The sequence below is a fragment of the Typopeltis vanoorti genome, chromosome 11 (assembly GCF_054136105.1).
Source record: "Typopeltis vanoorti isolate ZY-2024b chromosome 11, IOZ_Tvanoo_1.0, whole genome shotgun sequence".
NCBI lineage: Eukaryota > Metazoa > Arthropoda > Arachnida > Uropygi > Thelyphonidae > Typopeltis > Typopeltis vanoorti.
In genome coordinates, this window is record NC_143559.1 from 13,481,153 (window position 1) to 13,502,703 (window position 21,551).

At 34.2% G+C, this 21,551-nt stretch overlaps 1 protein-coding gene across 1 annotated transcript in view; it reads right to left on the minus strand.

The window, feature by feature from the left end:
• Positions 1–16,157, minus strand: part of Oda (Ornithine decarboxylase antizyme) — a 46,242-nt gene extending 30,085 nt beyond the window's left edge. Inside the window, exon 1 of the mRNA XM_090400763.1 lies at positions 16,061–16,157. Coding sequence (XP_090256889.1) covers positions 16,061–16,157 — 97 coding nt within the window. The remainder of the gene's footprint in view (positions 1–16,060) is intronic.
• Between the last annotated feature and the right edge of the window lie 5,394 nt (positions 16,158–21,551).

Below are 21,551 nucleotides of genomic sequence, written 5' to 3' on the forward strand. Positions count from 1 at the left end.
GTCAGCTCTTTGCTTTATGCAGACAATGTTATACTTCTAAATCAATCTGCTACAAGATTCCTTGACTAAGTTGAATAACTGTTGTAATAGATATGGTATGAAGGTCAGCATTAAAAAGACAATGAAAATAGGTAGATTTGTTGAAAATGTCAACTGTTGTGAACAGGGAACCTGTGGAACAAGTAAAAGATTTCAGCTACTCAGGCATGATTTTTACTGAAGATGGTAAATTAAATATAGAAATAGACAACAGAATCAGCAAAGCTGATATGGTGGGAAGTCAATTGAATAAATTCATATGGAATAAGAGAAATTAGTCTGAACACTAAATTAGCTGTACAAGACTGTGTTCAAACCAGTTTTAACTTATGGATCTGAGAGCTGGGTCAGAAGTAAAAACACTTGACCAAAGACTAGAGACAGCAGATATGAGAGTCTTGAGAAAGATTATAGGCATGAACAGATGGCATCAATGGCAATATCATATTAAAAACGAGGATAGTAGGAAAGAACTTGACACTGGCAGCATCCACGAATGCATTAGCAGAGCTAATCTCAGGTGGTATGGTCACTTAAACAGAATGGGCAAGGAAAGATTAGCAAAACAAATGTTCTCTGCCAGGTTGGCAGGAAAACAACCCAGAGGAAGACCAAGATATAGGTGGACTGATATAGTACAAAGTGCCTTAGATGATAGAAATATAATCTGATAATGTTGGAGTCTTGACAAGTAAGACTGATTTGGAGTAAAATTGTAGATAGTAAATTAGTAATGTAAATTTTTCAAGTAGTACTATCATATCCTGTAAACCCCTTGCGAGTACTTGTCAGGAATTTGATGATGAGTTATTAATGACTGAATATGTAAAATAAGACTAAAAGGAAAATTTAGAAATATTACTGTCATTTCAGCTCATGCACCAACTGAGGAGAAAGAAGTTCAGATTTTATGAGCAACTTGACTAAGTCTGCTATAAGACACAAAAAGGTATGATATTCTATTAGTCATGGGAGACTAATAGTAAGATTGCAAAAGATGAAAATCAAAAGTGGCAGGAATATTTGTTATATGATAAAAACAATGAAAATGGTGATTTACCAATGCAATTTGCAATCAGAAACAAATTGCTCATAAAAAGATCATCGTTCGCACATAAATCCACCTGGAAACTTGGAGGGTACCAGATACGAATGACAAATCAGGTTAAAACATGAGTCTCAAGACATCACTTTTGTCATTGATGTCAAGAGCTGTAGAGGCCCTAATTGTGACAGTGATCATTTAGTGAAAATGATTATCAAATGATAAAATGACAAAAAAGTTTGGGTTGTGGAACATAGATAAACTTAGTAATGATGTAAAGGAAGCTAAAAAATACCAAGATAAATTAATTGAAACTGAAAATAGCATAGCTGATAGTTTTAATAGTATTGATGATAAATAGAATTGAAAATATGATTAAAGAAGCAGTTGCTGAAACGATAGGTGAAAAGAAAACAAATGGTTTGAAGAATGTGATGCAGCTATAAAATAGAACAAAGAGCACAAACAATGCAGCTAAATACTAAAAGGAATCAGGAGAGATAATGAACTTAGAAGAAAAGCAAATATATACTAAAAAAAAAGAGATTATGAAACAAATAAGAAATAGAACAACAACAACTTGATACTCTAAATGAAAGAAACTTTTATGCTACCATCCAAAAAATGAAACAAGGATTTCAACCTAGCGCATGTAAAAGATAAGAAATTTTTTTTAGGAGAGGAAAAAAAGATGCAGAATATTTTAATTCATTAAAATGGGGAAATATTCAATTAGAAACAAGAAAGGTCACTGATGCAAAAGAGAATATCCCTATAAAACCACTAACTAGTCAAATTGAAGCTGAAATACAAAAATGAGAAATAATAGTCCTGGGAGAAGATAATATAGTTGCAGAATTACTGAAACACAAAGGAGATTCAATATGTTTGGTGCTACAGGATGTATTTGACAGTCTGGTCCAAGGAAGAAATGCCAGACTACTAGAACGTTGCCATAATCTGCCCTATTTATAAAAAAGGAGATAAATTTGACTGTAGTAACTATAAGGGTATTACATTACTTAATGTAGCTTATAAAATTCTCATATCCATCATAAATGAGACTTAAAGAAATTACAAAAAAGAAAACAGGAGAATATCAATGTGGGTTTAGATCAAACAGAAGTACCAGTGATCAACTTTTCATTATCAGACAGATGGAAAAATGTTTTGAACATGCAATAGATCTACATGTTATTTATAGACTAAGCATTTGATGGTCTAAACAGACCATCTACAAAAGGCTATGAAAGAATTAAAAAGATACTAAAATTAATCAGATTAGTAATGATGGAAAAAAAAGTAGATAAATTTGGTGACCCTTTCAAATTTAAGGTGTAAAACAAGGAGAAACACTATCAACATTATTCATCAGTTTCATATTAGTTTCAAGCTAATCAAGGTGATGAAAAAGCTGGTAGATGTCTTTTTTTAGTACCAAAGTGAAGCCAATAAGAAAGTTTGACAGCTAAACTTCTTTTAGAAACAGCTTGGATAAAGTCACTTCCATAATGGACTGATGCCAGATGAGTACTGCTTGTGAAAGCAATGAAGGATGAATGTTAATTCTAGAGCACAAGTTCTCAATACAACTGGAGAGACCATACTGATCAAGAGAATTATTAGTATGAAGGCTAGGAAGTATTTCTACATTCTAGGGGGGGGGGGGGAATATGGAGAGAAATTAATGAAAGATCTGCTTTGATCATCTAAAAAATCTGGTTGACATAACTGTTATACTAATTAGCTGAAAACTGAAAATTGCTAGTGTTCAGCATTGGCTGCAGATAAGTCAGCTATTCTTTAGTTCCAAAGACAGACTTCATGAAAACTTAATCCTGCTTTGGATAAAAGGCTTTCCACATCTGGAAGAATACTAAAAAAATGCCTTTAATGAAATAATTAAGAAAAATATAAAGAATGTAAATCTAAGGAAATGCAATGTTTTTTTTAGCACTTGACCCCTATGAATTTTTTTGTCCAGAATGCATTAAGATGATTCAACCCTCTTTAAGGAGGCTGCCACTTAATTATTTAAGTATCAATCTGGACAAAAATTATCAATTTCAACATTTTCGAGGAGCAATTAAGAATAACCTCAGTTCAACACTTGAACTAAGATGAATATGCTATCAAGCACAAAATCCAACCAGGATGCTGATGGCATACTGCTGAGATTTTCAAAATAATGTGTAATATAAAGAAAACAGGCCCCAAATACAAAAACTTATTTTAAGTGATTACCAGCTTATTGTACTTGAAAGCAAGAGACAGTCTTGCTAACTTAACATGCCCTGATTCTAACCATCTATAATAGAAGGTGAAAATGGTAATTATCAGGGCATCAAGCCCTATTAAAGGAATATGGAATAGAATAGAATATTATACAAATACAACCTTCATATCACCTTTAAACTGCACACAACTTATCCAAGTTGTGTAAGGATCCCCCCCCCTCCACAAAATCTAATACATCTAACTCCAAATAATGGGTGAAACAAGATGGACAGTTCCAATCTGGAAGATAAAAATTTAATCATTATAGGAAAACTGCCTTTCTCATCATGCCCTAGACACTAGATTCAAAAATACTCTTTCTTCATGGTATGAATGCAAATTTAAGACAATAGTAATGGCCTACAAATCAAGGATATGGATGATATACTTTTGACCTTGCTTCAGGTCAAATTAGATTAAATAATGCTGGTATTAAACCACACAGAATACCTTCGTGGTAATGTAATGTAACATAAGATCACTTATACCTATGGGTTGCATTATATTAGAAGAGATACACAATGTCCAAATGCTTCAAAGATGTGAAGGGAAAAATTAATAATACATAGACCAACATGAAGTATTATGGCAGCAAACTACAATGATTTGCACAAATTAGTTTCTATTGCTCAAATGGTCAGCAGAAATGATAAAACATCCACAAGAAACAAGGCATATCAAATATGGTCTCAAAACATTTAGCACACAGAAGCCAGTGGTATGCATAATACCACCAACCAGCATGCATCCAGATAGCACAAGTGTGGATTCCATTGTTAGTTTAATATTTTACTGTTTTGTAGCTTATTAAAAGACCTCCAGGGAAACTGACTTATTGGGAGAAGCAACATTACACACACCAGCTATCATTCATACTGCTTACACACAACATCCAGTGGCAATCCATTCTAATCACATTATGAGAGAAAAATCTAGCCCTTATCCCCTTCTTAGCAGCATTCTTTCTCAGCTTCCAAGGATAGCCCCTTATCCTTTCCACACCTTCCATTAAATGAAAAATTCCATCAACTGAAATCTTGTATGACCCTTTTAGAAGTTTGTAAGTCAATCATATCACCCCTCTTTTTCCTGTTTGCTAGTGTCTCAGCCTGTCTTCATAATTAGTATTTCACAATCCTGATGTTTTTTTTAACTCCTTTGCATTCTCCACTACATCAGGATCACAACAGAAAGAAAGTCAATGAAGAGAAAGTACTGTAAAAGTTATGGATATGATTTATGGATGTGTTATGAAATGCTATTATATAAAGGAAGAGTGGTTGAGACTTGAAGTATTCTAGCATTAATGAAAAAATCTGAGAATCCATCAAACAATCAGCGAATGATATGTGAAATTGGTAGTCCAGTTGTAAGGAAGGGATAATTTAGATAATTCAAAGAGCTGAACATATTTATTTCCATAGTGTAAGGCATAATTAAAGAGATACTATAGGGTACTTAATTCTAAAGCAGATTTTTAGATCAATTTTAGGAGACATGCAGAATTTTAGTAAAGTGGAGGTATTTTATTATGAATCAATGCAGGAGTTAATGATGCCAGTAAATAAGCTCTGTCTAATGTTACAGTAACAGACTATGAGAGATGAAAACAGAAGATGCATCCAGTGACCTTAGCAACGAACCAGATCAGCTTAAGTTGGGAAGTTATTCATGCACTAATGGTATTATACTATATCCAAAAATAGTGAGTAACTGGCTTATATTTTTGCTTTTTAACCAGTTCTTCAGACTACTTGTCATAACACAAGTCTAAGCCAAACAGGTTGTCAGGATCAGATTTTCCCAAAGATGTAACTGAGAAATCGTGGAAATACACATCTATATTTGCTTGGTAGAGCTGGAAAATGCATATGATAAAGGTGCCAAGAGAAAAAGCTATTCTAGACACTAGTCATATGCTGTAAAAGAGAACATAACAAATACAGTATATTTCAGCTGTAAGTCAGCATTTACAACAGAAAGATAGTTTGTTATAGATACAAGACAAGGGTGCATACTATTTCCACTCATTATGAAAGTAGCCATTTGATAAGAATGGAAAGGCTTGTATTTACATATGCTATACTTCTGAACAAATTCCATGCAAGTCTACAGGATTTTTAAGATTGAGAAACTGCAATAACAGATCTGGCATGAAAATCAGCAACAGAAAGGCAAAACTATGAAAACAGGATGGAATATGAAAAACAACTGCATTTTAATGGAGAACCTATAGAAAAAATTGAAATATTTCAGCTGTTTAGATATAATTTAGTGATGATAAGCATCAAGCAAAGCTGGAATGGTGGGAAGTCAAGTGAAATCAATTTATGTATCTCATTAGCATGGATAGTTGATCAAAGACTAGGGCCTAGTTATGAGTTATAAAAATAAAATAAAAAATAAAATTTCGAGAGTGAACAGATGGTATTAAAAATGAAGGTATTAGGAAGGAACATGACACTGCTACATTCAGCAATGTGTGAGCAGAACTAATCTCAGGTGTAACATCAAGAAAGAATCAAGTTGAGATGGCAAGATGCAATGACTACCTTAAAAAAACTAAGATGTAACTGGCAATACAGGAGTCCTGACATAACATTAAATTTTGAAGAAAACTCAACAGAAAGTTAAAAATAACAGGAACTTTTCATGTAGCACTATCATAATATCTAGTGCACCTTTTGAGAGTATATCAGGAATTTGATTATGCCTATTGTTTTTGTGTTGCATAATACTGTTAAAGCATGGACTAAAAGGCTTGGCTGCTAGGACCAGAAGCTTATAACAAACATTAACTTGGGAAATGACTAAAACAAAACCTAGTAAAGTTGCAGTTGGCAACTAGAATCAAAATTAAGTTTCATCTGGCAGTCTCATGAACCACAAAGAAACACCGCTTTATTGCTAAAAAAGCACTCAAGGACAGTAATGTTATATTTTATTTTTGGCCAATGTTATACAAAAAGGTAAAAATAAATTTCCAGCAATGAAAGTGCAACCTCTGTGTGACCAAGCTGACTGAAAAGTCAAACTTAATTTTACTTAACCCTGCAGAGATCAAAAAAATTGCAGCGTAGGTCTTGTGTATCTAAGAGACAGTCATTACTAGTATGTGCTAAATGCAATAAAACTTAAACACTGCAAATATAATACATGGTTTATTTTCAGTTACAATCTAGAAATTATTGAACAAAAGAAACCACCAAGATACAATTTACTATCAACTATCACTTTCAACTATTCTCAGACTCTAGTAACAAAATCGCTGAATCTCTTGAACATCGTGGATTATCCAATCGATATTCTTCCAGTCATTTTCAAGGTAAATAAAAAAACTAAACCAATACTATACTGACATCTGAGGTCACAGTATCTCTTAGATACAATTCATTATGAAATATCACAAACCTTTACATAAAGTGTTAAATCAGAACTGACCACATAAACAGCATGGAATATCACATATGCAGCTATTCATTACCTCCAAGCTATACACTGGATATGTGCAAGAATATTTATATTAAACAATTTTTATCTGTCAGATCAGCTGCAGAGTTAAGATCAGGTATCTAAAATTCAGGATACCTGATTTTGCAATTTAATGGACATGATCAGAAAATACAGCTATTTATAGCATACAATGCAAAAATTATCTGCTATTCTTTACACAAGAATACTATTATAAAACAAATCTTAGTCATTTCTTTACTTGTACAAATCAATTAACTACATTTAAAAAATGCAAATCTTTCATCCTAACATGCTGTTTCTAACACTATTTTAACTGAAAAAGATGAGAATTTCAGTGCCCTGATCATTTCTGATTGATCAAACCCAAATTTATTAAAACAATTTCAGAATTAAAATGTTAAGACTGACTTGTTATACAGAAACAGTTAACCTAAAACTGAATGTAAAATATACTATACAGTGAGTAACTTTTAGGACTTTACTTAAAGACCTCCTGACCTCCCTGCAAAATTCTTCAGATGATTTAATCAATTAGCAGACTAAACTAAAGTTCAGTCTATCAGAAAACTCATTTGACACATGCAGTTATCAAGTGCAAAGAGTTCCTGCTCAATACAGCTTCCAAGGATGACCATTTTTTCTCAGTGCCATAATATTCTTAATATCTAAACTCCTCTTACTAACTTATAAACCTTATCTGCTAAACTCTAAAAGACATTCCTTCAACTGACATCCATCTTGATAAAATTTCTCATCTTCATGCATTCTTTGATATGCTGAAATCTAGATCTGTACAACATTGTCCAGATGAATTCCTTATGAAATCTCTTATTTCGCAAATAATAATAATCACCTCAATGACTCAAATATTCTCAATGTGTTGAGCATTATCTGGATGTTTACAGCTTTTGCTATATGAAGAATGAAGAAACCTATCTTAAGTCCTGCTACTAAAGATTAAATTTACTTCTGGTGAAAACCATATACAACATATCCAACTGTCCATATCATCCATTCAAATACTGAAATATTAACATTTGCTGCAATTATATTCCCCATTATCTCCACACTTTGGCCATCAAACTGATAAGTAACTTTACTGTCTCAAAGGGGAAAAGATTAGTACTAATCACCTCCACTCTTCCCTCCCATTCACATTCTCCTCAACTTGAATACTGATTTATCATAAAGTATCAAAAATGGCTGCCAAATTAAAAAACTTCTCCCCTGTTCAATTATAAAATTGAATCCGATTACTCAAACATTGTTCCCTTTAACATATCCAGACATGTTCCTTATATGGAGGTGTCAAGAATAATAATAATCCTCTTGACCATTATGGAAACAGCCGTCACTGTTCTGAATCCTTTACAAAAAGGCAATTTTTTCTCCTTTAGATCCATGATCTGTTATGAACTCAATCAAAATCATGGACAGTTTTTTCAAACATTTTCTTAATATGTAGCAATCTCACTGAGTCCTAATCAGAACATTCAACTGACTTAATACTAACATAAAATTCAGTGGTGTCAAAATGCTAACTGAAGTTTTATAAAAGTCATAAGCTGGTAATTACTGAAATTATGCAAATTCCAAATGCCTAAATTTTTCTATCAGATCAGTTTATCTTTCAATTATGAAAGTCATCTTACACTAGAAGAACCATATACTAAAATTTTCACCCATAATACAGGACAGCTTCAAAGAGGTTCTTGGAATATTTTCATTTCAATTAAAGGTAAAATTCAGAGGCATCATAACTACAGCAAAAGCAGCTATTATATATTATCTAGCCAGTTTGCAAAATGAATTAATTTGAGAAGAAACAGCCAATAGAATACAAGATGGACCAGCTCCTGTAGTTGAGAAGCCTTGTAAGATTTTTTTTTTTTTTTTTTTACATCTTAGACAAAATTTGGATCCGAAAGAAAACTGCAACCTTTGTCTTCACAACTGTATGTGTGCGTCAGATCAAAAATTCTGATGACAAGGATGTTTAAACTTTCTTTCATAATTAATGGATGTTAGTTCTGTTATCCAATTCACAGAAACAGCTCCTACCCAACTATCATAAAACAGAAGGCAAAGTTTCTTTAATCTAATACTAATCCTCTTATGAAGTCATGTGTAGAGGCTTAAGTACTGCAAGGACATCATGTTGGAGGCTTAATGGATTTTTTTTTTTACAACACTCAAAAAGAATTAAAATAGAATTTAATACTTCCTATATTTCGTCCTAGTCACTAGGACATCTACGGGGATTACAAAAACAATTAATGTAACATGCACACAAATCTTATAATACTAAGCCCAACCACGTGGGTGACACTAAAGTCCTATCTAGGTGGAGCGCCCTCTAAGGGCGGTAGCAGGTGGCCTGGAATGTAAGGTGGGACCTCTGGTGAGGAGTGTTTCCCAAATCTTCAGAAGCTTAATGCAACCATATTTATTAAGATTTGGTTGGTTTCTGAGAGCTGCTGCTTCTAAGAAAAGTCTTTCTTGAATTTGCTGTGGTGGAACATGGTGGTTTTCTTCCATGATATTGTGGGTGGTGTCCAAAACATGGTCAGCCAAGCCTGAATGGCCATAGTTGTGTTTACAGATGTAAGACTTGTGTTGGATGTAGGCTATTTGGCCTCATGGCCCAGACACATTAGATTACTTCCTCAGTCATCTCAATAGCCTACATCCAAGAATCCAGTTTACTATGGAAAAGGAAAAGAACAATTGTTTACCCTTCCTAGACACCTTAGTCACACACCTGCCTAATGATACACTTACCTTCACTGTATACAGAAAACCCACACACAGGCAGATACATTCACAAAACTCTCCCACCACCACCCCTTGCAACAATATGGCAAAACAACTGAATGTCACATAACCATAAGTGGGCTAAGAATGTTTTTATTGATTTGTTTTACATAGTCCAGAAACCTTGATCTAGCATGAAATAAGCCATTTCAAGCCTCCAATATTTGGGATGGTGGTCATGCAAGGTGATGAAATTTCCCAACTAAAGATAATCACAAACATCCATGTCTACAGGATTTAAAATCCAGCCTGTTGGAAAGTGGATGTGCTAACCATTCTGCCAAAAGGGCTGGAAAGGTTTAACAAAGATTTAGTGAAATGGATGCTAGTTCTTCTGAACATTGCTTCTGCAAATATCTAAAGAGTGAGAAAACTGACAGTGGCTGAAGGTTATAAAATATTCTGAACAGCAGGAATTTAGGTCTTGCACCACTCCAAATGAGTGAACAGTATTCCAAGGTTGGCCAGAATAAGCTGGACAGATATAAGTTAATATCTTGAGTAAAAAATATAAGTTTCTTGGAAGCAAAGAGACAAGGTTGGAATGATCAATGTTTAGGGCACCTGTCTTGAAACTGAATACTGTGAGGTTTATCATATGAGTAAGGTGAGTGCTCATTAGCAAAACTGGATAAAGTTTGATGTCAGTGAAGTCATTTATGTGTAAGAGGGTGGGTGATATAAGAGCTTCAAACACCTGCATTAGTATGCACATCTGAACACCTACCACCTCAGTGTAAGGTAATCAATTACAAAGGATGGAGGGAGTAAGAGACACCACAAGATGGTAATATGCTGAGAAGCCCTCAATGCAAAACTCATATCTTGGAGAAATCTGTTGCACTTCTGATTTCCAAACCTATATAAACCTTAACCCACTTATGGACAGGGTGGCCCAAAATGTACCTATGCAGTTTAAATCCAATTTTCAACAGCAAAGACCAAAAGAAACATTGAAAAATGTTTGGGAAACATTTGAAAGAAGCCCGAAAAAGCATAGGAGACTGTCTTGGGTGTTAGGGATCAAATGCAGCAGTCTTCAGCAAGTTCTCCATTTGAGCTTCTGAATAAAGCTTTCTGTGTATCTTTGGATTATCCAAAGCAATACAGAAGCAGAATTGACTGGCCACCTTATTCAGACCTCAATCCATTGGATTTTTTTTTTTTTTGAGATGACCCCATTAAAAAAAAAGTATCAGAACAACCCAAAGACTTGAGAAACTAAAGTCATCTATCGAGCATGAAATCTTGGCTATTCCAACAGAAGTCCTCCACAAGGTGGTGTACAATATTGCGATACGATTGCAGAAGTTCGTTGAGGTTGAAGGTAAACTTATTGAACATGTAATATAAATGGAATAAGATGCAGACCTCAATATACTTGAGATGAGATTTGTATGCTTTGTTCAGGAATAATACAGCATTAAATTTGGTAGGTACATTTTGGACCATCCTGTAGCTCAACATCTGTGAATCCTGATGCAGAATCCATAGATGATTTAGTGAGTGGTTTTCCAGGGTAGCAATAAAGTTGACTGCTGATCTCTATTATTTCAGATAGCACTGAAATGAAAGAAATAAGTCCATGTTTAATGGTAGTCACTTTTGAAATTGGCTATACATAAACTTGACTCCATCCTATTGGGACTATTCCAGCCAAGTATAATATAAAGATCATGAAGTATTAGTTAGAACACATCTATTCAGCATATCTGGTGGGATACCTGAAGGACCAGAATCTTTTTGATATCTAGTTGTCCAAAATTGTCTTTTTTGTAGATTGCCACAGGAGGCAGCAAGGAATGCAGTGTTTAAGGGTAAACTAAGTGGTCTTCTATAGTCATTACACAAGTGGATGAGAAGAATGCCAGGTCAGCTTTATCATGGGTGACATTTCAATACTATAAAGATGAAGCAGATGGAGTGCCCAACAGCTTTTGCAAGAAACAAGACTACGACTGCCACTGGTGCAAGAGGCAAGATCACAGCACTTAACCCTTTCAAAGTTGGACTTTGCCCTGTTTTTTTTTTTTTTTTTTTTTTTTTAATGAGTATGACAGGGTTTAGTATAGGCTGTAAATAAAGATGGAGTTTGTCTCAAATAACAATTATGATAAAATAGATGTTAACAAAGTTTATCATAGTAACTGTTGGTAGGCAAAAAAAGTTTAGTTGATGTATTTTATATAGTCTGGAAATCCTACTCAAGAGAACACTGAATTCTCAAGCCATTTCAGGCTTCAATAAATTGAATAGTGGTTTCAAAAGGAAAAATTATATCCCACCTAAAAGAATTATCCTCAAATACTGATGTCCATGGCAGGATTCAAACCTCTAGCTAGTTGGAGAGCAAGTATATCATCCCCTTATCTAACAGTGGACAATGTTTTTCTTTGACTGCTCTGGCAGCACAAGTCAAGAAACCCCATAACATGACTAGGTAGAAATTGTGACCAGATTGGAGAAAGCCCTCAATTCCAATTTAGAAGTAAGGGCCTTCTATAACAATATTACAAAAAATGAGCAAGATCTCAAACTTGGGGTTATAATGCCAAAGAAACTTGTGAATTGCTGAGGAGGATGTTTGCAGATAAAACAGATTGATCTGAATTATTACCAAGTTCCTTGGAGTACCTAGTAATAGTTGTTAAGATGCAGAATGATGGGCAAGAGAAGAATATTCTGGTTGGCAGACTATTTGTTTCAAATCACTACTTAACATCTGCTCGGTCAGCAGAATGGAAAAAGGTAGAGATGTGAACAATTGCAAGAAAACCAAGCTTTAAGATAAGCTGATAAAATGTGAATGATTTCCAGAAATGGGAAGCAATGAAGTCAGCAGGGCAAGGAAATCTTAGGTTACAGAATGTTAGATTTGACTTTAGGTATCCTCTGGCAAAGAATACTGAATTGCACAACAGCACAGCTATACAAAGTATTAAATGTTAACTGATTGGTTTGGGGCAGTAATTTGGAGTTCAATAGAAAACAAGTCAGATTTGGATGTTTGTATGTGATAATGCATATTATATCTATTATAAATATTAGAGTGTATATAGCATTAAGTTATACACAAAGCAAGAAAACACATTTGTAGGAGAAAATGCTCTTAGGCATGTCATCCATATAGAGGACATTGTCTCCATGCCACAACAGTCTCCTCTTGGCATGATCTGGCAGTGTAGATGACTAAGATTGTGTCAGCTGATAAGATTCAGACCATACACCACTGACATCCTGTATAAGCTACTTCACTGCCATACTCAAAGATGGAGGTTCTGTATATTCATGGAATGCTTGGCTTGCAACCCACTGCATGTTAGATTTGGGGAGACAAACCAGAACCCATGTTTTGGGGGACTAAACATGCTAGCCACTTCAGTCAGTGCCCAATAAGTAATAGTAACATTTCACCTAAATGTGAGCAGTGGTTGAAATATGACCAAAGCAACACAAGTTATAAGGACAGTTAATTATAGTTAATTCCATATCTACTTGATTTCCTGTTTTAAGAGGAAAATGCTACTTCTATACCAAATGAACAAGTTTACTATTAATTGAAATCCTTGAAATCTTTGTATTTAGACAGGATCATTCTAAGTGAAGGACATGTTGCATCATATGAGTGCTACAAGGCCCTTCTACAATGGTCTACATGCATCTTAAACTCTTGTAAAGCATGGAAAGTAGTCCTACTGTGCATGCAATTGTCAATCTGTTGTGCTGTCCAGGATCACTGATTTTCTCTACCTTCCCATATCCCACCAGCCTGAACATAGAAAATTCTATTTTTGCCTTCTAACTTTCAAATCTTATACTCTGCAAAACCAGAGCTGGTAGCCTCTCATTTGTCCATCTATTGAAATTCTGCTAGTGGGGTCACTTAATTACTGACTAACTCCTAGCTGGGATGAATTCACCCATCCTAAAGTTTCTGACACAGCTCTTCTAAACTTAAGTTTGGCAAAATGGTAAACAACTAATACTAGTGGTGGTCAGCGGGTATATGACGATGGTGTAGTCGCAGTCAGTTGGTGGAACGGTAGAGACAGTTGTAGAGCAGGTGCCCTCCCTTGATGAGTCTTTGGACTCCCTGGAGTTGTTAAATAACAATAATACTCTTATTCCACTTTACTGTGTGTAGTTCTGTTAAACAGAACTAAAGCATATCTTAGCTTGAGAAAGTAATAACAGCTGCTAATGAAAAATAAATATTTTCTACAGCAATTCACAGAAGTGTCAGGATTTCTTTGATGATAATGAGTAACACATCACTGAAATTTCACAAAAAATAAATTAGAATACAAGTTCAATAAGAAAATTGAACTAAATCATTTCAGACAAAACTCAACATTACTGAACTAATATCTTCCACATACAGTATTTTCATCCTCTTTTTTCTAAAAATATGAATTTCATGTATTACAAGAAAATATCACTTCAATAGGAGAGAACATCACTGAAATACAGAGGCAATGTTCTCAAAATGAGATCAATTAAGTGAATTAAAGTTTAAACCAAAACATTTCTGCAGATGAACACACACAAAATGTATTATAATATAATACTACCAAAAAACCATTTTCTTAATGCTGTCCAGATGCATGATTTGAGATTTTACAAAAAAGTTACCAATACATGTACTCCATATCACTGAAGTTGTTAGAAGAAAAGATACCACAAATGCAAAATTTGCAGAAGAAATGCTAATGTCTGACATATGATCATTTCTCGATGTTATAGCAATTGACTACTTCACAAGAACAAATGAATGTTAAGTAAATTTAATGATGGAGCTATAAAGCACCAGAGAATTTTCACCGAGAAAATTTAGTACAATAATTAATACGAAAATTTAGTTAAATTAAGATACCAGTCCAAAAGTTTTTGGAGTTTAATCTCGTCACTTGATACCTTTGTATTATTTCATAACTGAAGGTTCGAAGTAAAGGTTTTCATTTGAAACTGCCCCTGCCCCAGCAAACATACCATCTGAATTCAACCACATTACACCTAATTAAATAACTGACTCCTAGCTGGGATGAATTCACCCATCCTTAAAGTCTCAATACTGTCCCATGATGCCAATTTCTCGGTAAGAAAATTATGAACTTTGCACTTGCAAAACCAAGAATTAAATGACTGGCCTGTTGTAAGAGGAAAAAGTTTGAGACATCAAGCGTGTAGCAACAGTTTAACACGATATGATCATTTTTCGTGATGTATACGATTTTTGTATTAAGATCCTTTAGATATATTCGACGCACCTTAAGTCCTGTTTTAACTTATGCCTCCTATAGCGTTTTATAAGAATAGTTTTTCCATTAAAAAGTGTCAAACGAAATCATGCAATTATGAAAGTGGTAATATCTCTGGTTACAAACATCTAAATTATCACGATTTCCTAAAATTCAATTTCATATCTTGTGGAAGAAAATAAAATGCAATAAGTCACTTGAAATAAAATTCCTCTTTTACCGTCTGGAAATTTTTATAATTTGCAATATAAATAGAGCATCCTTGCTCAAGATTTCTCAATCTAACCATGAGCTACACTCCCTCTCCCTCCTTGATGCTTTCAATTTTCTTTTAAAAAGAAATCAGTTATATGCAAACATCTCATTTGCTTATTTCGATTTCGTTTGACAAAATGAAAGACCATGCTTAGCAGTATAACTTGAGCCAGGTGCATTTTGTATTTATTTTCAAAATAAAAAAGTGCATTCCCTGTGGAAAACTACTTGTCTACTAGATTAAAATAGCACACGATTTTTTTTTTTTTTTTTTTTTTTTTTTAATTCGGTCATTGTACGTACGTGTACATGGACACTAAGGCGTCATTTCTTTTCCACCAATAGGGCCTCAGGATAATTCACTTAACTGAGACCCTATTAACAGTAACATCAACTTCCTTACAGGCGACCTCTCCAGCTGCATTATAGGTAGCCATTTTTATACAAAAATGTCGAAAGAAATTAATCCAGTTACTTACCGTAAGAGATCAGCTTATTTCACTAATACGATTAGTATTAGTAACAAATGGTTGAAATTTTTACCACTACAAGATAAAGGAAATGATAACAATCATAAGCATGAAAACTGAAGTAGCACCATGTTATTTTGCCTTTGTGATACTTATGCTGTGCATACATAATGAAGTGATATACTTACGTTGAAGAAATAAAAGATAATTCGCAGTATATTCACATAATTCCAAACCTATGTCAAAATTACCAGTTTAATTACGCATTCATACCAACGTATGAGTAACCGAAAACAACTGGTAGGGGATTTAAAGCAGAACTCAAAAGGTTTAGAAATTGAACAAATAATACCCATCGAAGTACCAACGCGCAGGTGACTACACTATTACAACTGCACTTGACAAAACATATTACCTCATGCTACTACTTGGAGTACTACTTATGGCTGGCATACTGTTTAAAAGTTCAGTTAAATTTTCAGGACTACGTAAACTCAAATCGGGTTCTTGCAATATCATACTCATTACGCCCGAAAGTATCGGACGACAGTCACTACAAATGATTGAACAATCCACATAGGAGCGAGTATATATCAACAAATTAGGTCAGATCTGACGTCACGCTGAGATGCGCCATCTCTTGAGAAGAATGATATTAACAAAGCGGCGTCGTTTATACAATTCATGTTGAAAGAAGTCAGCGGAGTGCAATATATATGAATGCTCATCTACTAAAAGTTTATTTTGCTATAACACATAAGTTATTTATCATATATATTCCTTTAGGAGATGTATTTATTTATATCTAACATTACAATTTTAATTGGCAACAAAATCCAAGACAAATTTAAGGGTGCGAGTAGTGGCGGATTACCCATTAAGGCAATGAGGCACGTGCCTAGCGGGCCCAGGCTTTGGGGGCCCCCAAGCCAAGACATTTTCCTAAAATATATTAATGTTTTCAGTAAACATCATGAAAATCTTGATTATTTTAAGTGAAAATTTTTTCAAAACAATTATTACATTTTAATACGTATTTTGAACAGCGCGCGCTAACTACACTTTAAATAATGCTTCAATACCAATGTCGGCGCTAGTTGACAAGCTTCGTATTTTGCATTTTGAACAGTATAATCCAATTTCATCAACATGTCGCGCTTCACATCGAGGAAAAGGGCGAAAATGAAGGAAATATCATAGACACGTTTAAGAAAATCTTATCCATGAAATGCTATCCAAACGTGAGTATCTCATTTCGACTATATCTGACATTGTCGTGCGGAGTGTGTGAAGGTGAGCGATCTTTTTCTAAGATGGCATTAATAAAAAATCAAAAGAGGGCTGTAATGAGCCAAGAGCGATTAAATGCCTTATCCCTAATTTCCACTGAACACGAGTTTGCCAAAAAAATAAACTTTGAAGACATAATCAATAAATTCGCGAATTCTAAAATTCGCAAAGGAAATTTGTAAAAACGGCATAAAAAATTATTCATTTAACTAAAAAGTTTTATTATTTATCATCCTTTAACCCTTCAACAGGCAGAAAAATCAAGAAGTTCAAAAAATTCAAAAGTACAAAATTTCATTTATTTGCCACTTAACTTTTATTTATTTATTTTTTATTCTTTATTATTATTTTTTTTGGGGGGGGGATATAATTTGCCTAGGGGTCCCAACTATCCTTAATCTGCCACTGGGTGCGAGTAAGGTTTTCATTATTTTGTATGACAGTCCCATTCATGAAAGGTCGTAAACCTATAGCACATTCTTTCTGTGACGCGATAATCCGAAAACTCTGAGACATGACACTTCAGGATCCAATTAAGCTGGGTGGCACTGGTTTTCTCATCTCAAAGCTGGCGATGATTTCCCGCTTTGTCACAATGCAATACAACCAGCCTGTAGACATAGCAGTTGAGAGGCTATCCATTTAGTCAATTAAACAAGCAAAGTGAAATTGTTCCCCCACATATCCCGAATTTTTCTTTTCTTTTTTTAAGCAATGATTTACAATAATTTAATGAAAATAGTTTTTTTTTTTTTTTTTTTTTATAGAAGGTATTAAAAGCCTAATTCTACCTTAACAGGAATGCAATTGTATGGAACAATGGTAATAAATAAAAAAAAAAGATGAAAGGTAAAATAAACATGTGTAACATAGAATTAAGTCCGGCCATCGACATGCTTTTATACATCGCGCGAAAAGTTTCATAAATATCTTGGGTTGTGTTCTTCGAGGTTTGTTATCAATGGAAAAAAATAGTGACTGAGAGGTCTGACTATAAAATTCAGATATCGGTCTACAATCCTGGATTCGTCAATATTTTTAAAAATCCTCCAAAGCCTTTATTCCCTAAAGGGAATCAACGGAGCTCCTTTAATCCTAACTAACTTTTTGAAGAGAGGCTGGCAGTCAGTCTTCTGCCTTCACTGATAGTGGGCTCAGGTTGTCATTGAAACAAGATACAGTGGAGAGAGAGAGAATACAGCAATTAACTGCAGACAGACATCTCATAAGCCTAAACCCTAATTCTATTGTTAACTTTTTCGCTCACTACTTACATAACCTAAATATAATCGTACAAAGAAAAGAAATTAAACAAATCAGTACCATATTACAGATTCAGCTTGTGGAACTACATACCTCAAAACTATAAATCAGAATCAAATATGTTTCATATGCAAGCTGAGTTTTATAAGAAATATTTATCAGTCTCAAAAATTGTCTGAAGTTAATTTCAGGAAAAGGATATGCATTCTACAACAGAACTTATCCTTTATGCTTATTTTCGAAATTATGATTCCCGATGTATTTTTGCTATTATTGTTATAGCCATACATCAATTAGGTTTTCTCACATAGTACTTTATGTGTACTGTTGTTCACCTTCTTTAGTTTTATAAGTCCAAACATGTCTGAGAGAGAGAGAGAGAGGAGATGTAGCTGATATGCTTTATAAGATTATTTTGCTTTCTGCTCTTAATTCGACAGCGTTTTCTGTCTGTTAAGTAGGGTGTGTGTTGCAATTGCATAATATCTTAACAAATGTCAGGATATTTTAGAGAGCTATGTTTTGCTTTTACCAAACAGATTACCTCAGCCACTGAAATCTTTCACTAGTTCCGAAATCTTTCGGGGCTTTTACTTGTTTGTTGATACCATACCAATGCAATGCAATGCAATGTCATGGGATATGATAATGAATTCTTAATTTTATGTGGGACCGAGTCAGTTCGTTTGTTATTCACATGTGAAGTCATTTTGACGGCACATCGTCACTCCCCTACCTCATTAGATTTTGGGATTGAAACCTTCTGCTAGAAGAAGTGGCAGGAACGTAGTAGTAGGACAGTTCTGAAATCCATGCCCTTCGTGGGATTCAAACCCGTATTCTCTTGACTGGAGAGCAGATAAGCTAACCACTCGACCAAACAAACCAGGTCAGCAAGGCGCCGGTATATTATTCATTATATAAATATCAAAAAAATTGCTACAACCACAAAAACTAGATATAATAACAATACAAGAGGTAAGATCAAGATCCAAGATTCTTTCATTCAAGTCAAGATCGAATTAAAGAACGAACGATCGTTTTTTAAAATAGCTTTCCAGAATAATGTCTACAATAAGAATTATACTTAATAACCAGATTACTCAAGTATCCAATTACTTGCGATCTCTACAGAAAGAGGTTGCCAAGTAATATGATGTCACAATGATAGCTTTTATATGTATTATTATTTCTATGTATTTTTATATGTATTATTATTATTATGAAACAGTTAATTAAATAGCTACCTCCTTCCTCAGTTGTAAAATGCAATTGCTTGTTTGCTGCGAAGTCTGCGTTTCGAATCTCTCGTAAGACATGCATGTTTGTAAGCGCCTGCTCTGGACGAGCTTGCGTAATTCTCTTTGAGTTTATAAAGTTTGTCTTAAAAATAATTTGTATAAGCTTTTCCTTACAGACATACAACCATATAGTGTATACAGTAATGTATATGTAACTCGCCAATGCTAGTAGAAAAAAAGGAGACATCTAAGTCAGCGAAGTGAATAACACCAGGTTTCAAAAATATTCAGATCTTAAAGGTAGAATACTGGAAGAAACCATATCAAATTATGTCTTTGTAGCTTTTACCCTACTGAAGATTACTCAAAAGAAGCAAATAAGTTGGAGAAATATCTTCTGGAAAGTCATTTGATCGTAAAGTTGCTTGAAGAATGGTTGGCTATTTTCGGTAGTAATAAACACAAACATTGTACTTTCAAAATATTGATATAATCTTAGAACTACCTTCATTATATGAGGAAAATAGTGCAAAGCAAAACTACTGTTTTACTTTTGTGCAAAAATAAAATATTCATAAAATGTTAATGTTGCTGAAGTTAAAGATCTCAGCTCCACACTGAAAACAATCAAAGACTAAGTTTCTAGAAAACACTGCAGCAATAGCGAAAAGTTTGTAAATCGCACAAGATTAATTAAACATGAAACCGAAAACATTATCAGTATAACAATTATTACACCTTTCCAGAGATCATATCCAACGTGACTCATAGTATCCTACAAAACAATAAACGAGACACAGAAATGGCTGATATTAATATAAATTCTTCATCTACTCTATATATATAAAAAGATAAGCCGAAAGTTGAAACGTTTTTATGTCACTTTTTTTTTTGTCTCCGGCTTACCAGCCCGGAACTCGGGGGATTGGGCGCCAGGGGGGGGAAGAGCCCCTAGTATTGATATAAAGAAAATTAAGTAATTATATAAAATAAAAGCGAATAAACTGTTTACCCTTAAACTCTAATAATAATCATAATAATCCACTGTGACTCTCATGTCGCTGCAATCAGATCTTAATGGAATCGATAGTTATTTAGATTATTCCTAATCAATTTAGAGTTGTGAGGCAAGCGCACCGCATTTGCAATTGCGTGTTCTCTGACCAGAGGGAAGAATTCGAGAAAGCTGTTTTGAGGGAAGAATTCGAGTTTCATGGTGAATATTCTTTCCACTTTTGTATGAAATGGACTAATCCATCACCTGAAGAGTCATTGGAGAAGTTCTTTGCTCCTTAAAGAGAATTTAGAAATAGGTCTTTCCCAAGAAATCTTCACGCAATGCTCGTCGGAATCCGATTCATCTTTTAACTTATCAGTGAAATATAAGAATCTATTTTGCATACTGCCACAGATTAATTCACCAACATTTTCAGCATGCTTTTAGTATTAAACTGGCATTGTTTGTGATCCAGCTTTTCTCACTAAGCTAATATATTTAACACGTTAAACCCGTTAAATTGACTTAAATTAAGGGGATATTAAATCCCACATAGTTTTAAAACCGAATAAGAAACTCAAAGATTGGAATCAGAGAGTTTCTTGCCGAATATAGTAAACTATAAAGTATCGGCGACACCAGCGTTAGCCAATGCAAGTGATCCTAGTACGTAGTACAATACCGGGCAACTCGTTGCAAAGGTGGGGAAGTTCAGATCGCTATTCTTAGGTATTTTCCATAATGTAAAAACACATTTCCTAGGAAATGTATGCTGTTATTACATTATGGAGGGAGGTCACTACCCAGACCGGTTTCAGCCTTTTTTGAGGCTTCATCAGTGAGTAGCTAGACCTAATACCAAAGTATATAGCGAAAAGAACTTATGTACTCTGCGAACGAGTTTTCCAAACAGGTGCAATCATTAAGTTACTTAAGAGCTAATAAGCTTCATTTCGGCAATGAAAACATTACTTAAATTAAGGGGATATTAAATCCCACATAGTTTTAAAACCGAATAAGAAACTCAAAGATTGGAATCAGAGAGCTTCTTGCCGAATATAGTAAACTATAAAGTATCGGCGACACTAGCGTTAGCCAATGCAAGTGATCCTAGATAAAGAGCTTATT